The 18687-nt window shown below is 39.6% G+C and overlaps 1 protein-coding gene across 6 annotated transcripts in view; it reads left to right on the top strand.

The window, feature by feature from the left end:
* Positions 1 to 18687, top strand: part of DENND1A (DENN domain containing 1A) — a 531115-nt gene that overhangs the window by 292144 nt on the left and 220284 nt on the right. For all 6 annotated transcript variants that reach the window (XM_027556228.1, XM_027556226.1, XM_027556227.1 and 3 more), the window contains one exon: positions 13378 to 13478. In XM_027556228.1, coding sequence (XP_027412029.1) covers positions 13378 to 13478 — 101 coding nt within the window. The remainder of the gene's footprint in view (positions 1 to 13377; positions 13479 to 18687) is intronic.

Genomic DNA, 18687 nt, shown 5'->3' with positions numbered 1-18687 from the left:
TGTGGATAGCAAGTAAGTCTAAAATAAGACCTTTATAGAAATAATATCATCTAATCGCAACAGAAGTCCTAGAAGAGCAGTATTATCCCCATTTTACAGAATGATCTGTCCACTCAGAGAGATGGGTTCTCTTGCCCAAGGTTATGCCCTAGTCATAGAAGAAAAGGACATGCTGGTGGGTCATTATGTGCTGTGTCTGGGGAAGGGAGGCTTTGGCTTCAGAAAAGGGAGAAACAATCAGGAATTACACAGATCAATCTTGGCCCCTTCAGAGTGCTTGCTGTGGGGACCAGGTTATATTTATTGGGTGTCACCTCTCAAACAAACATCAGAATCCTTGTGTGGGAACTGTCACAAGAACCAGAGGCATGTCTGTCACACTTAAGAGATGCTTTTTAAAACAAGTTCTTAGGAAGGAAGCACAATTTGGTGGCAAGGCTGTTACCTAATTAATTGAGCCTCCACACCTAATTATTTGTGTGATACCCACAACTATGAAAATAATTACTATTTTTCTAATAGTATGTTATGTCGTTTAATCACTCAGTCGTATCTGACTCTATGACCCCATGGACTATAGCCCACCAGGCTCCCTGTCCATGAAATTTTCTAGGCAAGCATACTGGAGTGGGTTGCTGTTTCCTTCTCCAAGTATACCATGTACAGAAGGAAAAAAAAAAAAAGCCCAGTATCTCTCCCTGTCAATTTCTTCCTATTATCCCAGAAAATGTGTCTTGGCAGGACTTGATGGCCTGGAGAGTGGTGGGTGATATTTCTTTTTTCCCCCAGCACCCTCAGTTGTGGCCTTAGTAGACACTTCAGTGTTGGTGTGAAGGGATAGGGAACTTCCCAACCTTGTTCCAGTCCTGTCCTATCCACTTCCATTCACAGCATCCACTGTTTTAGCACCACCTGGTCTTGTGACCTAAGAAGAGTCAGTTTGTGGACTAGGGAATTTTTCAGATCTTGGCTTCATCTTTACTTCTTTCCTGATCAGATCTACCTGGTCATGACTACCCTGACTTGTAGAGTGGGCTATGTCCCTAAATGATGTGTATAAAGCTTTTCTAGCTCTTCTGGGCTAGAAATAACTAATCCTGTTTGCTTATCTGGAGCCCTTGAAGCCTAGATGAGAGTGGCAGCCTAAGAAGGTTTGAAATACTGGACCAGAGCCAGAGCCTCTTTGCCTGCACACTCCACTCTGCATGTTCCAGCCATCGGAACAAACTGCATTATTTTGTTTCAAACTGTGCTCAAGGGAAGCCAAGACCTTGTAACTGGAAACTTACCAAACAGAGAATTCTAAGACTAAATTTAGTGTTCCATTTAAAAAAAAAAATAAATTGAACATTTTGTTTGTTCATCTTTTATATGTTAAAAGAGAGATTAACCTAGTTCACACTAACAACCTAAGAAGAGTATTCAAAGAAGTGAGAAGAAAACTAATCCCTTTTGGTGAAGAGGGAAATCCTTAACAAAATGTAACAAAGTAGCATGAAATACAGACTCTGCAGCCAAACTTTCAAATAGCATAGCCTCTCTAATCTCCATCACATAAAATTTTATTGTGGCTCAGAGAATATTAAAAACTGTTAGAAATAAATGAAAGGAACTTCCATTGGCAGGAAATAGAAAAGATTGGTATGTTTTATTTATGTGGTTTTTCTCTGGTCTTTAAATGTAAATACACTTAGCTGCTTTTTGAACTAGGTTCTTCATTTATTATGTGCGAGTTCCTTTTCTCTTGTTCATGTTAGACTATAAGAATGAAGAACATTGATGTTATAGAGGATGTATAAGCTATATAATATATAGAGTAACAACAGTTTAATTTGCAGTACTTTAAATATTGCTGTGACTTCAACCCGTCATGGTCTCCCTACTAGTTCTTACCTTCCTCTCCTGCCCTTCTTGCTTCAACACATTCAAACATGAGCACATGTTTTGGACTAGACAGAGGGTTCAGATTGTTAGTGATTCCCAAATGCTGATCCCTGAGTTAGTTGTGTTAGAAATCACTCAGCTTATTAAAAATTTAAGTTCTCAGCTACAAAAAGGAATGCATTTGAGTCAGTTCTAATGAGGTGGATGAACCTGGAGCCTATTATACAGAGTGAAATAAGTTGAAAAGAAAGACAAATACTATATATTAACGCATATATATGGAATTTAGAAAGACGATACCAGTGATCCTACATGCAGGGCAGCAAAGGACACACAGATGTAAAGAACAAACTTTTGGACTCAGAGGGAGAAGGAGAGCAGGGGATGATTTGAGACAATAGCATTGAAACATGTACATTACCATATGTAAAATAGATGACCAGTGCAAGTTTGATGCATGAAGCAAGGCACTCAAAGCCGGTGCTCTGGGACAACCGCAGAGGAATAGGGTAAGGAGGGAGGTGGGAGGGGGATTCAGGATGGGGTGGGACAAATGTATACCTGTGGCTGATTCATGTTGATTATGGCTAAAATCATCACAATGTTGTAAACTAATTATTCTCCAATTTAAATAAATTAAAAATAATAATAAAAATTTAAGTTCTTGGGTACCACCTCTAGACATTCTAATTCAAAAGGTCTAAGATGGGACTGTGGAATGTCTATTTTTTAAAGTTTCCCAAATTACTGATACATAACCAGATTCAGGACCAGTTCTCTAAGACAGTATTTATTCTTTGATTATTTTGCATCAGTAGAGTCCTTTTCATCTTGAGACTATATAATAAGGGCTGATTAAGTTTGTTTAGAAAGCATTTCTGAGTACTGCTACTGCTGCTAAGTTGCTTCAGTCGTGTCCTACTCTGTGCAACCCCATAGACAGTAGTGCACCAGGCTCCGCCATCCCTGGGATTCTCCAGGCAAGAATACTGGAGTCGGCTGCCATTTCCTTCTCCAATGCATGCATGCATGCTAAGTCGCTTCAGTCGTGTCCGACTGTGCTACCCTATGGACAGCAGCCCACCAGGCTCCTCCATCCACAGGATTCTCTAAGCAAGAATACTGGAGTGGGTTGCCATTTCCTTCTCCATTTGTGAGTACAGATTAGCACTAAAAAATTATTTCCATATTTCTGAAAGAGCTCTGAGTCTGTGGGGTCGCACAGAGTCAGACACGACTGAAGCAACTTAGCAGCAGCAGTCTAGAACAGGAAAGAGCTAAGAGTAATTTAATCTCTCAGTACTGTTGGGTGCTGATGTAGTCTACTAGGGTAGTTGTAGATACATCTGTATAAACGGATCTAGAGAGGTGATGTTTCTTTTCAGCCATTGCATTGAGAACATTGGCAGAGTATCTTGTGTATTATTTTAGTGGTGTAGTCAGTTTGTGAAATAAATTGTATGTTCCTTAATGGCAATCCACTCCAGCACTCTTGCCTGGAAAATCCCATGGACGGAGGAGCCTGATAGGCTACAGTCCGTGGGGTTGCAAAGAGTCGGACACGACTGAGCGACTTCACTTCACTTTCACTAGATTATAGGATTAATAACTTTTTTATATGACTCTTTTAAGAATCAGATCTCTACCATAAAGCACTAAGAGGTGATATTCAAGGCAGTTCAGTTCAGTTCAGTCGCTCAGTCATGTCCGACTCTTTGCAACCCCATGAATCGCAACACGCCAGGCCTCCCTGTCCATCACCATCTCCCAGAGTTCACACAAACTCATGTACATCGAGTCAGTGATGCCATCCAGCCATCTCATCCTCTGTCGTCCCCTTTTCCTCCTGCCCCCAATCCCTCCTAGCGTCAGAGTCTTTTCCAACGAGTCAGTGCTTCACATGAGGTGGCCAAAGTACTGGAGTTTCAGCTTTAGCATCATTCCTTCCAAAGAACACCCAGGACTGATCTTCAGAATGGACTGGTTGGATGTCCTTGCAGTCCAAGGGACTCTCAAGAGTCTCCAACACCACAGTTCAAAAGCATCAATTTTTCGGCGCTCAGCTTTCTTCACAGTCCAACTCTCACATCCATACACGACCACTGGAAAAACCATAGCCTTGACTAGACGGACCTTTGTTGGCAAAGTAATGTCTCTGCTTTTTAATATGCTATCTAGGTTGGTCATAACTTTCCTTCCAAGTCACTGACATCTTAATATACTTGAAAAAGCCCTAATGGCACTCACATTGGCAGACATCTGTGTGGAGTTTGTTAACACAATTGGAGCACCTACTGTGTGGTCAGAAGTCAAGAACTCAATTTTTTTTTTTATTTCTGCAAGCTGAAAGCATGGTCACTGATGAGCAAATGAAGTATGATGTGAGGTTAGACTATATCATTAGGAGTTCATATAGACCTTGTAAAAATTCATGTATTTTCTTTTGTGCTGTCTTGCTATCTATGTGTTTTCCCTGCTAGATGATTCAGACAGCCCTGCTTCTGCTAGCTTTTCCCAAGAAAAAGGACAAGAGGAGGAGAGAGCACCAGGCTTCAAGTCAAGATGGTTTTGTTGAAGTTCTTCCTGTGTAACCTGATCCTCCCTAGCCATGTTGCCCCGGGAAACTTAATCTTTTCAGTAAAAAGAAGGTAGTGTTAATATTCCCCTCAGAGTTTTTCAGAGATATGAAAGCCAGTAGCCCATTGCTGGACACATACTACTCATTTAGTAAATGTTGACTCTGAATCCTAGTTTTTTGGGGCAATAAACTGATTGACTTTCTGAAGCAAAGAAGGCGATAGAGATCCTGGAAGAGCTCTGAAGATTTAATTAGTACAACTGGTGAGAGTAGATGGTGAATGAATCCAAGCAACAGAATAGTCATGGCAACTCGTATGAGATTTTCCATATCCACCCACTTCTCACTAGTCACATAGTCATTGACTAAATTGTCATTTCCTGTTCAAATCTCCACAGGCATTACTGCGTAGAGCTGGAGTGGCCTAAGAAACTGCTGTGTTCATTTGACCCAGCATTACCACCAGAGCAGATTCCCAGGGAGGAAGACTAACTGCTTCCTGTCTTCATCCTTCCAGGTTCTGCCCTCCTGCCTCTCTCTCTCTTTTTCTGGCAGGCAGGCCTGATTCTTGCCCCAGGCAGAATTAAAGATTCCTTCTTTATATGCTAGCACACTTGAACCTATGTTATAGCACCTCTTTCATAATGCTTTTGTGTTGAAGTTGATTGTGTGCATTTTGATCTTTTTCTATTTTGAATTGCTTGAGGGCATGGTGTGTACACATAGTGTATACTCGGTAATTGTCTATTTAATTCAGATCGTATCACAGAAGCAGTTTCCTGTGAGCTAAGAGCACAAACTCTGGAGCTCATCTCCCTAAGTTTATAGCCTACTTCTGCCACTACTGTGACTTTACACAAGATCACACAATATCCAAGACCTTGACATCTAGGAATCTTAATATCCTCATCTATAAATGAGAACAACAATGCTACCTACTTTATAGGGCTACTGCTGCTGCTAAGTTGCTTCAGTTGTGTCTGACTCTGTGCGACCCCATAGACGGCAGCCCACCAGGCTCCCCCGTCCCTGGGATTCTCCAGGCAAGAACACTGGAGTGGGTTGCCATTTCCTTCGCCAATGCATGAAAGTGAAAAGTGAAAGTGAAGTCGCTCAGTCATGTCCTACTCTGTGCGACCCCATGGACTGCAGCCTACCAGGCCCTCCGTCCATGGGATTTTCCAGGCAAGAGTACTGGAGTGAGGTGCCATTGCCTTCTCCTTATAGGGCTACAGTGAAGATTAAATGAGTTACATTGTATATGTGAAGCACTTAGAACAGTGCTTGGCAGATAGTAAATGCTTAGTAAGTGGTCACTGTGATATCTGGTCATAGCTTCAATCTTTCTGAATTCAGTGTTACTTTCTGAGATTGAATTTATCTGACAAAACTATACAGGGGGAGTTTTGTTTTTTTTTCCCCTGTGCCTTCAAATCTAGTAACTCCTACTACCTCAAGTTTTCTTAGTTTCTTTTTCACATATGAGATTACTGATAGCTAGGTATTCATGATTCTGTGTTCAATTATGCTTCCTTTCTTTTAAAAAATGTGATTCTTTATTAAAGCAGTAAATTAGCTAAATACAAATTATGACCTTGGAAATATTTTCAAAGAAATATAAATATTCACTTATGCTAGACTTGAGGTGGAAAATAGATTTTTTTTCTTGAGTGCCAGCTGGAACTCACTGACAATGGTTGCACCTTTTCAGGGATCTGCAGGGCACGTCCTGACTCCAGGATCAATTAGACTGTCACAGGCACAGAATGGAGAAGTGGCTGTCCATGAATTAAAATGAATTGTTATCAATCCCAATGTAATTTTATCTTTTGTCTCTATTATCTTACAAAAAAGTCCGCAGTTTCCCACGTGTGATGCTGCAGGCTTATTTACACATAGTTTGTAATACCACAGAGTCTGCCTCTGCTTTGGTAGCTAAAACTTTTCTCTGATGGTTTTAATTGCTTTGATGTTTTGACGTGTCAGATCTTGGCGTGAAACTTGTTGCTCTGGTTAATAACTTACTCTGATCACTCTAGTTAGTAAGTAGCTTTAAGAACAAAGAGGGGAGGGCGGGAAGAGACGCGATTGAGTAGGCAAGTGATTGCCTGGGAAAACTTCCTCCTGGTCTGGATGATCTTTCTCTTAGTGGAAGGCACTCAACTTGACTCCATGGTGCTATGTTGGTTTTTGTGGAAGTTTTCCCCTTCCCTTTCCCCAGAGAATAGTGGAGAAGCAAGCGGTAAGATGGGTTCCACCCAACTGAAAGAAAAACTATTTGAAGAAAGATTGACCTTCCAACCCCACAAAAAAAAAAAAAATACTGAAGCATTGAATTTGACTTCTAAGAAAAGCAGAGCATTCTCTACTCTTTTCCTTCTTTCTGCTCGCATGCCCAGTTTCTGTCTAGAATAGCTGAAGGCCTTTAATTTCTTAGGTTTTCTAAATTCTCTTTCCCCTAAAGCATCTTGGATAGTTTCTTGAAAAGTCAACTCTTCCCTCACTAACTATAGTAAATACAATTGAGCCATTTATAATTAAAGGTTTTTCTGATACTCTTCGAAGGTTTGAGTACATTAACTTTCAGAGTCCCTGAAGGTTTTACTGAAGACTTTTTGCTGATCTTATAGTGGGTTTTACATGTGAGAGTAAAATAAAAATCAAAACACTCTTTGAATCACATTGTCTGAATCACTGCACCATTTACTTCCTTATGACTTGAAAGGTGCCTTATAATTAAATAGAAGAATCTAGTTCTCAAATTGAGAAAGCTAACAACTTTTGTAAGATTCATACAGTTTTGTACAGTTGTTCTACATAAGATTATTCTTGGCTGAAATAAGTAGACTGAAAAATGACCCATCTTTAAGGCTAATAATCTGATATTCTTTCTATATTCGTTTTATCAGTTTCCTGATGTTAGGGTTCAGAGGAGAAATCCAGATGCCTCTAACCCTGTGATGAAGCCGGTGTCAGTTTAATCTTTTAACATTCTGAGTTCTTGTATTTGAAGAATGACTCTGACCATCTGATGATCTGATTTTTTTTTCCTTTTTTTCAACTTTTGAAACTTGCAATCTCAATATCTTTTCAGAATTTAGCTTCTAGTTATGATATATTAGGCAGTTTCTTAAATGTGTGATAATCTTGTCTACCATTCCTCATGATGTTAAGGTGAAGGCATTCTAACATTCCCCAAACACTTACTCAGCACCTGCTCTGTATTAAGCATAGTTAGAGATAAAGAGAGGATCAAATGTGGTCTCTGTCCTTGAGGAACTCACATCTTTAGTCTCATGCCCCTGGTCTCCTAAGATTATCTACCTCTGAGACCTTCAGAGTGTCAAGGGCCAAGCATGGAGGAAGGCTGTACCCTCCACAGTCAGGTGATGGAGATGAGATGATTGAAAGGTGGTGCTTCCCGGAGACCACATGAATCTCAGGTGTGCCCGTGATTGCAGAGATGAGAGAGCAAGACCAACTTTGAGACAGTCTGTTGTCCTTGTACTTAGTATGGTTGAGGAAAGTGAACTGGGGCAGAGGAGAAACATTCTTTATGTCAAAGGGTAAGCAGTTCCTCTAGATCAAAGTTGTCAAAACTGAACGTGGGGACAGGGATCATGTAATCTAACCTCTTGTTTTCTATATTGAGACCCAGGAGTGGAAATGACTTGCTCAGATCAAAAAGAGATTTAGTGGATGCTCCATGAAAATGTGTGAAAGCCAGACTTTCCAGCAGGACTTTCCAGTGCCCAAATGGGAATGTAAACCTTTCCCTTTAACACTTGTTACTTCATTGTCTAGAATTTCCTATGGATTAAAGATACTACACTACCTTACTTAAATGTAACTTATCCTCAGGAAATGATCAGCTGTGTTTGTTTGTAAAATCATTTTCTGTTGATTGGTATTGTGCTTTTAGATATTTGATCATCTAACAGCATGGCAAATTCTACATAATTTGGCCATGCCAACAGGGACAATATGTCACCTAGTTCAGAATCCTGAGCCTGGTGTATTGGCACAGTATAGACACTCAAAACATTTGTAGTTAACTTTTGTGTTGTGGAGGTGCCTATTATAGTCTGACAGACCTGGAAATGTCTCTTACTACAGAGTCCCGTCTGTCACTTACAAGCTGTGTGGCCTTGGGCAAGTCATTTCACCTGTGAAACTGTTTTCTTATCTGTGAAGTGTGGTGTTGAATACATATGTGTACACACAGACACACACAAACTCCTACCTCTAAAACAGTATTTTGCAAGATCCTAAACACCCAGGGGCTTCCCTGGTGGCTCAGTGGTAAAGAATCTGCCTGCCAGTGCCTGCAATGCAGGAGACGTGGGTTCGATCCCTGGGTCAGGAAGATCCCCTGGAGAAGGGCATGGCAACCCACTCCAGTATTCTTGCCTGGGAAATCCCATGGACAGAGGAGCCTGGTGGGCTACAGTCCATGGGATCGTGAAGAGTCAGACACGACTTAGTGACTGAACAACAACAACTAACCCCCAGGTGGCGCTAGTGGTAAAGAACCCGCCTGCCAATGCAGGAGCTGTAAGAGAGGAGGGTTTGATGCCTGGGTCAGGAAGATACCCTGGTGTAGGAAATGCCAACCCGCTGCAGTAATATGCCTGAAATATCCCATGGACAGAGGATCCTGGTGGGCTATAATCCATAGGGTCGCAAAGAGTTGGACACAACTGAAGTACTAAAGTGACTTAACACGTAAACCCCTGGCAGGGTGCCTGGCACATACACTGTTGAGATTCCTTTTTTTCCTTAATGAAGGTCTCTTTACTTTTATTCCATGTTAAATTGCAGGATTCTCTTAGGAGTCAGTTGGATTGGTATCTAAGATTGTGACAATCTGGGTATTATCCCTAAGAAATACCTCAAATTAAAAAAAAAAAGTGTCTCTGATCTTTCAAACCCTATCCTTGATTGCTCTTCATTTGCATCCTACCTCCACTGCCTCTCCTTTCTCTCCCTCTGCCTCAAAGGAAACTATGCAGCCAAAAAGAAAGCTCCAAAATCAGACTGACCTTGTGCACCTTTAATTGAGGACAGAATTTGCTAAAAGTGCGTCCAATAACCCACCAGTGGTTTACTTTACAATTTGTGTCCTGGCTAGACTAGCTGTTGGCTGTGTAATTTGTCTAGTTTTGTCTGGAGTCTTAGACTATTCAGCTGCTTTAGGGCAAAATCTTTTGGGGTGTCATTAAATGGGATTGATAATTGGCTTCTGATGAATATTCATTGTGACTAATGACTTTGGGCAAATTTTACACATACTATCTTTCTATTCTCCCACTGAGTGAGATTTTGATAGGATCATTTTCCTCAACTTGCACTTCAATTAAATATTCACAATACCCCCTTGTTGATGACAATCCAAATTATATACTTTCATTACTTTTAAATTTTGTATTCTGTAAGGAATGAGCGTAGTCCTTTAGGACTCTTATTTTTTTTTAATAGGGTTGGTTTTAGAGGTTTGTTTTTTTAAAGTAAGTGGCTAATGTTAATGTATGGAATATATATTATTTCTGATTAAGCAAAGATGTATCATAATGCTTTTCTGTGGTCCACGTAGCCATTATTTCTAAGAAATGATACACATTGTGTGTGTCATTTAGTATTTTGGAAAAGAGCCAAGGAACTCTTTGTTTGTTTGTTTTTTAACCAAATGGGTAAGAGCATTTTATCATAGCTGCAGAGATTTGGCACTGAGAAAATCTCCCAATGAAAATGATGATCAGACATCTTAAGTTTGATTTTTAGGAAGGATAAGTAATTTTAAAACCTTGTAATTTAGCTTGCTAGGTTTTTTTGGTTTTTTTTAGGCTAAAGAGACATGAAAAGGACATTGTCAGAAGATAAGATCCGTGCCGCTGTGTTGCTTGAAATAGGATTTAGACTCAAACCAATTTAAACTAAAAAGAGGCCGGTATTCAAGTTCTGTCTTAACCAGGAACATTCTATTAAAAGACTTTTTCAAAGAGAATTACTGGTGAATACATATGATGATACCACCTTGTATCTGGGTGGCACCATACAGATTTTTAAGTGCTTTTATTTATTTGGTGTGTTGTAGAGTTACAGAGTAGGCATATTATTAAATAAATGGATGGATGAATCCATTGACTTGATTTTCCAAAAGTAGTATATTTGTATGTCTAAGCTTACTGTTATTATTTTGGAATTTGAGTCTTAAACCCTATTCTCCGAGACTCATGAAAATGGTGGTCAAGGAGCATGAAAAACCAAGCCACTAGCTGTCTTTATGAGTATATTCTAAGTGGGAATTGTTTTTTATTTATTCAATAAATATTGCATTACCTAGCACATAAACGTGTATATATGTGTATATTTATTGTGCCACTGAGCATAAGAGAGACAGGGTCCTTCTGCCCTTTACAGTGAGAGGACAAACCCACACAGTTATAATCCCATCAATAAAGGAGACACATGCCCAGCGGAGCCATGCAAAGCTTTGCAGAAGAAGATAGTGAACAGACTCTAGGGTCATGGATCTGGGCCTGTGGGAATACAGAGGGCAGGAAAAGGAGTACATATCTACTCGTAAATCTGCAAACAGTTTATTCCAAGGATAAACCTGGAGAAGATCGCAGGGACTGTGGCTGGAGATGCTTCTCTATAGGTAGATGGGGAGCTGCAGACACGAAGACATGCCTGTTCCAGGTATGCCCCCAAGCACATTCAAAGCAGGATGTTACATGACTGGACCTGCACTTTAGAATGAGTACTTTGGCACTTGGTTAAAGGATGGAGAAGAAGAGAGCTGGGATTGAAGGCTGATGTAAACCCTCCAGCCTGACTTCAGGGTGGAGTTGGAGTAAAGTTGGTTCATTTTCCACTCACTCAACACCAGCAAAGATTTTTTATCTCTTCTAAGCCCGAAGATATTAGTCATGTATAATATGACAGACAGCCTTTTTTATGTGGAAACCTACCAAAATGGGTTGAGAAAAGATGGATTAAACCTACAAGCCTTGTCAGAGTCACTGGGACTTGCTTTTGAGCGCTTGTTGGATGAGCTCCTGTTCATGGCATGTACCTGATTTAAAGAACAGGGTCTGGAGGGAAAAGGAGGGGAAAAAAGTAGCAGCCTTGGGTTTAATACACAGCTCTCACAACTGTGAACCATCAGCAGAATATCCAATTTAAAGCTGTTCATGTTACACTAACCTCTGGGATTCTTTTAACTGGGCCTTGCTGCGTCACTCTTTTGCCACGTAAATGTCCTTCTGTCAGCAAAGGCTGGTTAACAGCTTCCAAAAGAAGAAAAGTCCTCATGGGAACAGGCTTCCCAGAAACCGAAGAAACATTAAAGAAAAAAGACAGAAAGAAACATGTGTTGTTGGCTTTTGTCACTTCATAGCCCTATCTCCAAAGGTGTTGGTTTTTTCCTTCTTTCACTGTATTGAATTTTGTAGCAGTTTTATTCCATTGTATCTTCATTTCCTAATTTTTCTGTTATATCAAATACTGATTGTGTCATATATGTAACTCTTAAGAAAAAAAAAGAAATATGAAATAGAGACAGGCCAAAAAAGGAGGGAGTGGAAGGATGTTAGTAAACAGTGTTGGAGCCATTGATTAACTCTGTGGAAAAAATAAATTCTCACCTTAGCCCTTAAACCAAAATTAATTCCAGATGGATTAAAGAGTTAAATGCTGAGGAAGAATTTGAAGGACTTAGTATAAAAACAGTGGAAACCATCATGAAGGGAAATATTTGCCCATGTAATTATTTAAGCTTTCTCTTTACCCAAAACTTCAAAGAAAGTTAAATAAGCATAAATTATTTTCAAAAACCCTTACAAAAGATTACTGTCCTTTGCATATCCAGAATTTCTTCTAAATCAATTAAAATATACTAAATTCTCTTTAGAAAAAGTGGACTAAGAATATGAACAGATCATTTACTTAAGAAATATAGTTTAGAACATATAATAAGATGTTCAACTTCAGTCATGATCAGAGAAGTAAAAATAAAATGAAGATAGGTACAGTGAGGTACAGAGAGGCCAAGCAGTCCAGTACATGGCTGGGGGAGTATAAAGAGCCTCAACCCTTTATCTATTTATTATATGAATACATTTATTGTATTTGTATTACTATATTTGTTAAGTGCCTTAAAATATTTATAACCTTTGTCTTTAAATTCTGCATGTAGGGACCATATATAAAAGTTATTGAGTTGATCCAAGTATATAACTTAATGATGGAAGAGTGCTTAAATATAATATGAGAAATTCATTGGGTGGCATTAAAAGATATTTTCTAAGAATACTTAAAGATATGGGAAAACGCCAGCAAATAATATTAACTTAAAGGGAAAGTTAACACTGTGTTTACAGTAATCCTGATTTTATTAGAAAAGTCCATATATAGGTAATGGGTTTCCCAGGCGGTACAGTAGTAAAGAATCTGCCTGCCAATGCAAGAGAGGCAGGTTCGATCCCTGGGTCAGGAAGATTCCCTGGAATAGGAAATAACAACCCACTCCAGTATTCTTACCTGGAAAATTCCATGGACAGAAAAGCCTGGCAGGCCACAGTCCATGGGGTCTCAAAGAGTCGGACATGACTGAGCACACACATACACATGTATGGATAATATACCAAAATGTTAAGTTATCTTCAGATGGTGAAGACTTTAATCTTTTTCTCCAGTTTCTAAATTTTCTACTGTCATTGTATATTAGCTTCATAATCATGAAAAAAAATACATTTTTTGGAAAATGAAGCTCTTATTAAGTTTGATTTAGGGTTATTGAGTTAACTTATTCTAAATATGTTGATAAGTATATATTTAATTTTATTGTTGAACTCAAATGAGTGTTTCCCAACTTCAACTGTTTAGCTCTGAATCTTTAATCTCTGTTGCAGTTGACTGCCTGCATCCACGGGTCTGCTGCGATGCTCTACCCCATGTTCTGGCAGCACGTGTACATCCCTGTCCTGCCTCCACATCTGCTGGACTACTGCTGGTAAGGCCACTGCCCACCCTGTCCTCTGCTGTTCCTTCTCCAGAGAATGATCAGGCATCTCAGGTCAATAACTTGTAATGCGGTTGATGACTATAAATTAAAAATATTAACTTCAAAGTGATCTGAATTTTAGATCACCAGATTGCACTGGCCTGTTTGTTTCCAAACAGCTTTGATATACATCATGGCATTCTAGAGAGTTCAAGTGGGTAGATAATACCTTCCCCATTCCTTGGTGTAGGGAAACCAAAGCACCAAATAGTTGTGTGATTTTTTTTTTTTCCTTAAGACAAATTGGAAACTGGTGTCAGGAACAATCGAGATCCCCAAGGTCTTCAAGTTTCAGCTATGCCCTGGCACGTTCTCTAAGACTTGCCCTCAGCTGTGGTTTGGGAGTACAAGCCAGGCTTCAAAACACTCTTTTGAGGGGAAGTCTTTTGAAGGAAATTTCACTATTGAGTGAAATGTGTTTTAGTTGAAGAAGGGAGGGAGGCTGACTTGGAATTCTTCCTGGAAGAGGCTTAGCTGTGTCTTGATGCTTCAGGTAGGAACTCCAAGGGGCTTGGGTGTGCAGGGATTGGTGGAGCTGAGAAAGTCATTGTAGTCCCTCTGCCTCTCTCATGGTACAGCTTTCACTTTCCATTACTTGGAAAGTTTTGATTGCTAAATTGTTATCTAGTCTAAAACCAGCAGCTCAGAGTCCCAAAACTGAAGACGAAAATGCTCCATCACTCACATCAGTGATAACAATGGTTGCCACATTTGAATCTCTGCTGTGCCTCCCTCCTGTCCCCTCATCACTTATTGGACCATCTCTTTACATCTGTGATCTCATTTTATTCTTCCAGCAACCCTGTAAGGCAAGTATTATTAGCTCCATTTCACAGGTCGATAAACCAAGGCCGCAAAAGATTTAGTAACTTTCCCTAAAATAGATGTTGTTGTTGTTCAGTCACTAAATTGTGTCCAGCTCTTTGTAACCCCACAGACTGCAGCACACCAGGCTCCTTGTCCTTCTCTGTCTCCTGGAGTTTGCTCAGATTCATGTTCATAGAGTCAGTGATGCTGTCTAACCATCTCATCCTCTGCTGCCCCCTTCTCCTTCTGCCCTCAGTCTTTCCCAACATCAGGGTCTTTACCGATCAGCTGGCTGTTTGCATCAGGTGGCCAAAGTATTGGAACTTCAGCATCAGTCCTTCTAATGAATATTCAGAGTTGATTTCTTTTAAGATTGGTTGGGACTCTCAAGAGTCTTCTCTAGCACCACAATTCAAAAGCGTCAGTTCTTCGGTACTCAACTTTCTTTATGGTTTAACTCTCACATCTATACATGACTACTGGAAAAACCATAGCTTTGACTGTAGGGACCTTTGTCGACAGAGTGATGTCTCTGCTTTTTAATACTCTGTCTAGGTTTGTCATAGCTTTCCTTCCAAGGAGCAAGTGTCTTTTAATTTTATAGCTACAGTCACCACTATTCCATTTTTATAAAAACAAACAAAAATTATGTGTGTATATATATATATATAAAACACAAAAATTAGATACACACAAACAAACATATAGAGAGGCAGAAATCTGGAAGGAAAGACACCAAAATGTTAACAGTGATTTGTGTTGTGGGGGAGAGAGAAGAATTCTGCATGATCTCTATAGTATTTTCCATACTTTCACATATTTCTAACAATGAAAAAGTATAGTTCTGTAATTGAAAAGTTTCATTAAAAAAAAAAATCAATGTTTATTCTGGCCAGTTGTTACTTCCAGCCACCATCTCAGGTCACAGCTCTCCTTTCTTGTTTGTTTAGAGGATTTATTAGCTGTTTCACTTTTTCCTGTGGAAGCTGACCCACAATCCTCTTTTCAGCTTCCTCTCAATCTCTAACCCTCTCAAGGACTGTTACCAGCCTGACCGAGAGCAGTGGTGCAGCAGCTCTAACCAAGAAGGGAAGACTTGGCAAGGACGGTTGCCAAGCCCTTGTCACCCCAAACTTTCACTCTAAAAGCTCATAGTTGAGGCTTGTTAATTTTTAGAGCCTGAGTGGGTTTGGATTAGACTCTGTATTGGAAGTTTCTGTTTGTGTGATCGTAGTCTCTCTGCTGGTCTCTTGTTTTCATGAAAGAACTTTTTGACATTTGACCATAGGATGATTACAGGCCTTTGGGGATTGGTATCTGTTTATTAACTGCAAGATGTAAGAATGATGAAATAAAAGACCCCAAGAGAAAAAAACAGATCCTCTATTTAAGGCTTGATTTGATCACCTTCAGCCTGCTACCACTGCTTTGGTCAGAAACTACAAATGTCATGAAATTTGAGTCAATGCTAATAACTTTATTCTGTTGTGCTTGGTGACTTTCACCACTGTTGAGTTTAATCCTTGGTGGTAAGAGCCAGCAGGGATAACCAGCATTTTAAGTAAAGTGCTAGGAGCCTGAAACATGTAAATTTGAAGGAGGTTTGTTCCTCTGCAGATGATTTAAATGTTAAGTATATCCCCATGCAGGGGATACACGAAATGGAATCTGAAAACTATTATCTCCTGTAGAAATGAACTCTCAATTTACTCACTGCACAGGAAGGGCAGATTCTAGTCATTTTCACTGCCAGCAGGTGCCCTTTCTATGCATAATAGACTTCGCAAGTGTAATTAACACATGAGGACCACTGCTGCCAGTTTTTCTTCAGGTACATGCTGCTAGGAGTTTTCAGGACAACAGTGTAGGCTGTAAGAGCTTTTTACATTACACTTGAAGATAAGGTGTTCATTGACTTCTGGACAAAGACATGCTAAAATAGGGTTGAACCCAGACCCTACTATTGGTTTCATAGATCATAGTCCTTGGACCCAGAAACCCTAAGAGCTGTAATGTGGGCCTTTGGTAACACAGAAGCCAGTGTAGCAAAGCTGTGGGATGCAGTGAGTACATGGAAAGTATGATGCTGAAACCCAGCAATTATGTGGAAGACTAATTGCACATTCACAAATACAACAACCAATTATCTAAGTTAACTTTAATTAGAGCTATAATCACAGATTTTAATTATCTGAAGAAAATCCATTTAATACAAATAGTCTGCCTTAAATATTTCCCAAATTAATTTTTTTCATGTTCCTTCCCATTTTTGGAGAGAGTGGTAGAAAAAGTGTCTGAGCTTTATATTCAGAGAGGCCCAAGTTCAAATCTGTTTCATCTCTTAATAGCTGTATAACCATTAAAAGTCTATCTTACCTCTCTGATTTGGCATTTTGTTTTCTGTAAAATGGGTTTGATTTACTTACTTTGAAGAATGGCTTTAGAAATTAGAGATACTGATATCAAGTGGCACATAGGGGCCGTTTAGTAAATGGTGGTTGCTCTTATTATGGTTATTATAAACATGGGACATGGGTTTTGGTTTCCAGAAGGTTTTACTCACATCAAACGTTTTTCTTGTTTCTGCTGCCTTGTGAGCTCAGGGAAAAACTTTATAATTCATCTTCTCTTTTTACCCATCAGATTGTTTTTATTTTGATTTTTTTTATTTAACTTGGGTTATTGTATGGTTGTTTTCATTTGCAGCTGTGGCATAAGAATGAAAAGAAAAGAAACAAAAGCAGATGGCAGAGAAAACGAAAGGAGTAAGACATTTCCAGCCCTTATGAATATTTAAAAACATGTGCTGCTGGTTCCTTTCTACTTTAGAGCTGTGCCATTCTCTTGATTTTGAAAGTGAAAATGAGAATGTTCCCTACCTTGGCTGATGGCAGTCCTGACCTCGGCCAGTATTGGAAAAGCCTTCCTGTTGTGGGGACAAAGGGATACACTTGCTGATGAAAATCATCATTCCCTTTCATAATAATAATCACCATAGATGGAGTACAGTGTGCAAGTCAAGCTCTTTATAAACATTACTGCAGATCTTTAAAATCAAACTGTAAGGTAAATATTGGGGCTTCCCAGGTGGTGCTAGTGGTAAAGAACTTGTCTGCCAATGCAGGAGACGTAAGAGACGCGGGTTTGACCCCTGGGTCAGGAAGATGCCCTGGAGTAGGAAATGGCAACCCGTTCCAGTATTCTTGCCTGGAGAATCCCATGGACAGAGGAGTCTGGTGGGCTATAGCCCATAGGCTGCAAGGAGTTGGACATGACTGAAGTGACTTAGCATGGCATGGCACAAGGTTAGCTCTATTGTATAGATTAGGAAACTGAAGCGCAAAGAAGTTTAGCGACTTACCCACCATGACACAACTAGGAAATGGTAGAGCCTGCACTTGAAATCCAAGGCCATTTCATATTAAAGCTTTCCTTACTAATGTCCTTTAAAGAATTAGAGAATAAGCTGTGCCTGTCACCAAGATTTTGTGGAAAAAATTCTTTACATAGGCTTTTTGATGACTGGCTAATAATTGTGGACTAATGTTATCATTCATTATTATTCATTCAACAAATATTTATAGAGCACTTATTCTGTACCAGGCACTATGCTAATTAAATGTTGCTGATAAAAGGTCCCAATAGAAGCCATATGGTATTTTCCACGTAAATTCCCTTTTTTCCCTTAGTCCTTCAGAAGCAGTCCTAAATAAGGACCAAATCAGTTCTCAAATTGAATTGTACATTTGGGTTATTCTGGATACCTGTTAATGTATTTCTAAATATGTGATAAAATATTTCCAAACAGATCAGGACAAGTTCATATTTCCCCCAAAGGGCAGCCAGGCCAAGAGCCAAGTTAGTAGCTAACGCCTGATTTTCTTTGAGGGCATGACTGAACTAAAAAGTTAAATGTGCACAGTTAAGGTTTGGATTTTGTATCCAACTTTGTAAAATTCATTGTATTATCTGGCATTTCTAGATGTCTCTGGGATTCATTCTTCCACTCAGAGTGGGCATGCTTAGATTCTCTGTGAGACATACTAGTTCTAGGCTCTTTATCTGTACTATATGTGGGGTTCTGAATAACCCCCCTCCATGCTACATCATGTATTCCATCTAGGATTTTTAGCACAGTCTTAATATGCCTTTTTACAGGGTGCATGGTCCATGTTGGTGAAAGGGTAGCAGTCTAGACACAGCTGTGAAACGACAAATGGATGACTAGAGCTGGGTATTGGGAATAAATTGATGCTAAAGTGAAATTATTGATATCCTTGGTGTCAGTGATAGAAATCAACAAAGTGTGGTATAGTAGAAACAGAAAACTCCAGCTTTGGTTCTGGTTTCC

Source organism: Bos indicus x Bos taurus, chromosome 11 (assembly GCF_003369695.1).
Source record: "Bos indicus x Bos taurus breed Angus x Brahman F1 hybrid chromosome 11, Bos_hybrid_MaternalHap_v2.0, whole genome shotgun sequence".
Classification (NCBI taxonomy): Eukaryota; Metazoa; Chordata; class Mammalia; order Artiodactyla; family Bovidae; genus Bos; species Bos indicus x Bos taurus.
Note: the sequence above shows the minus strand (reverse complement) of the source record. Positions and strands in the feature narration are given on the sequence as shown.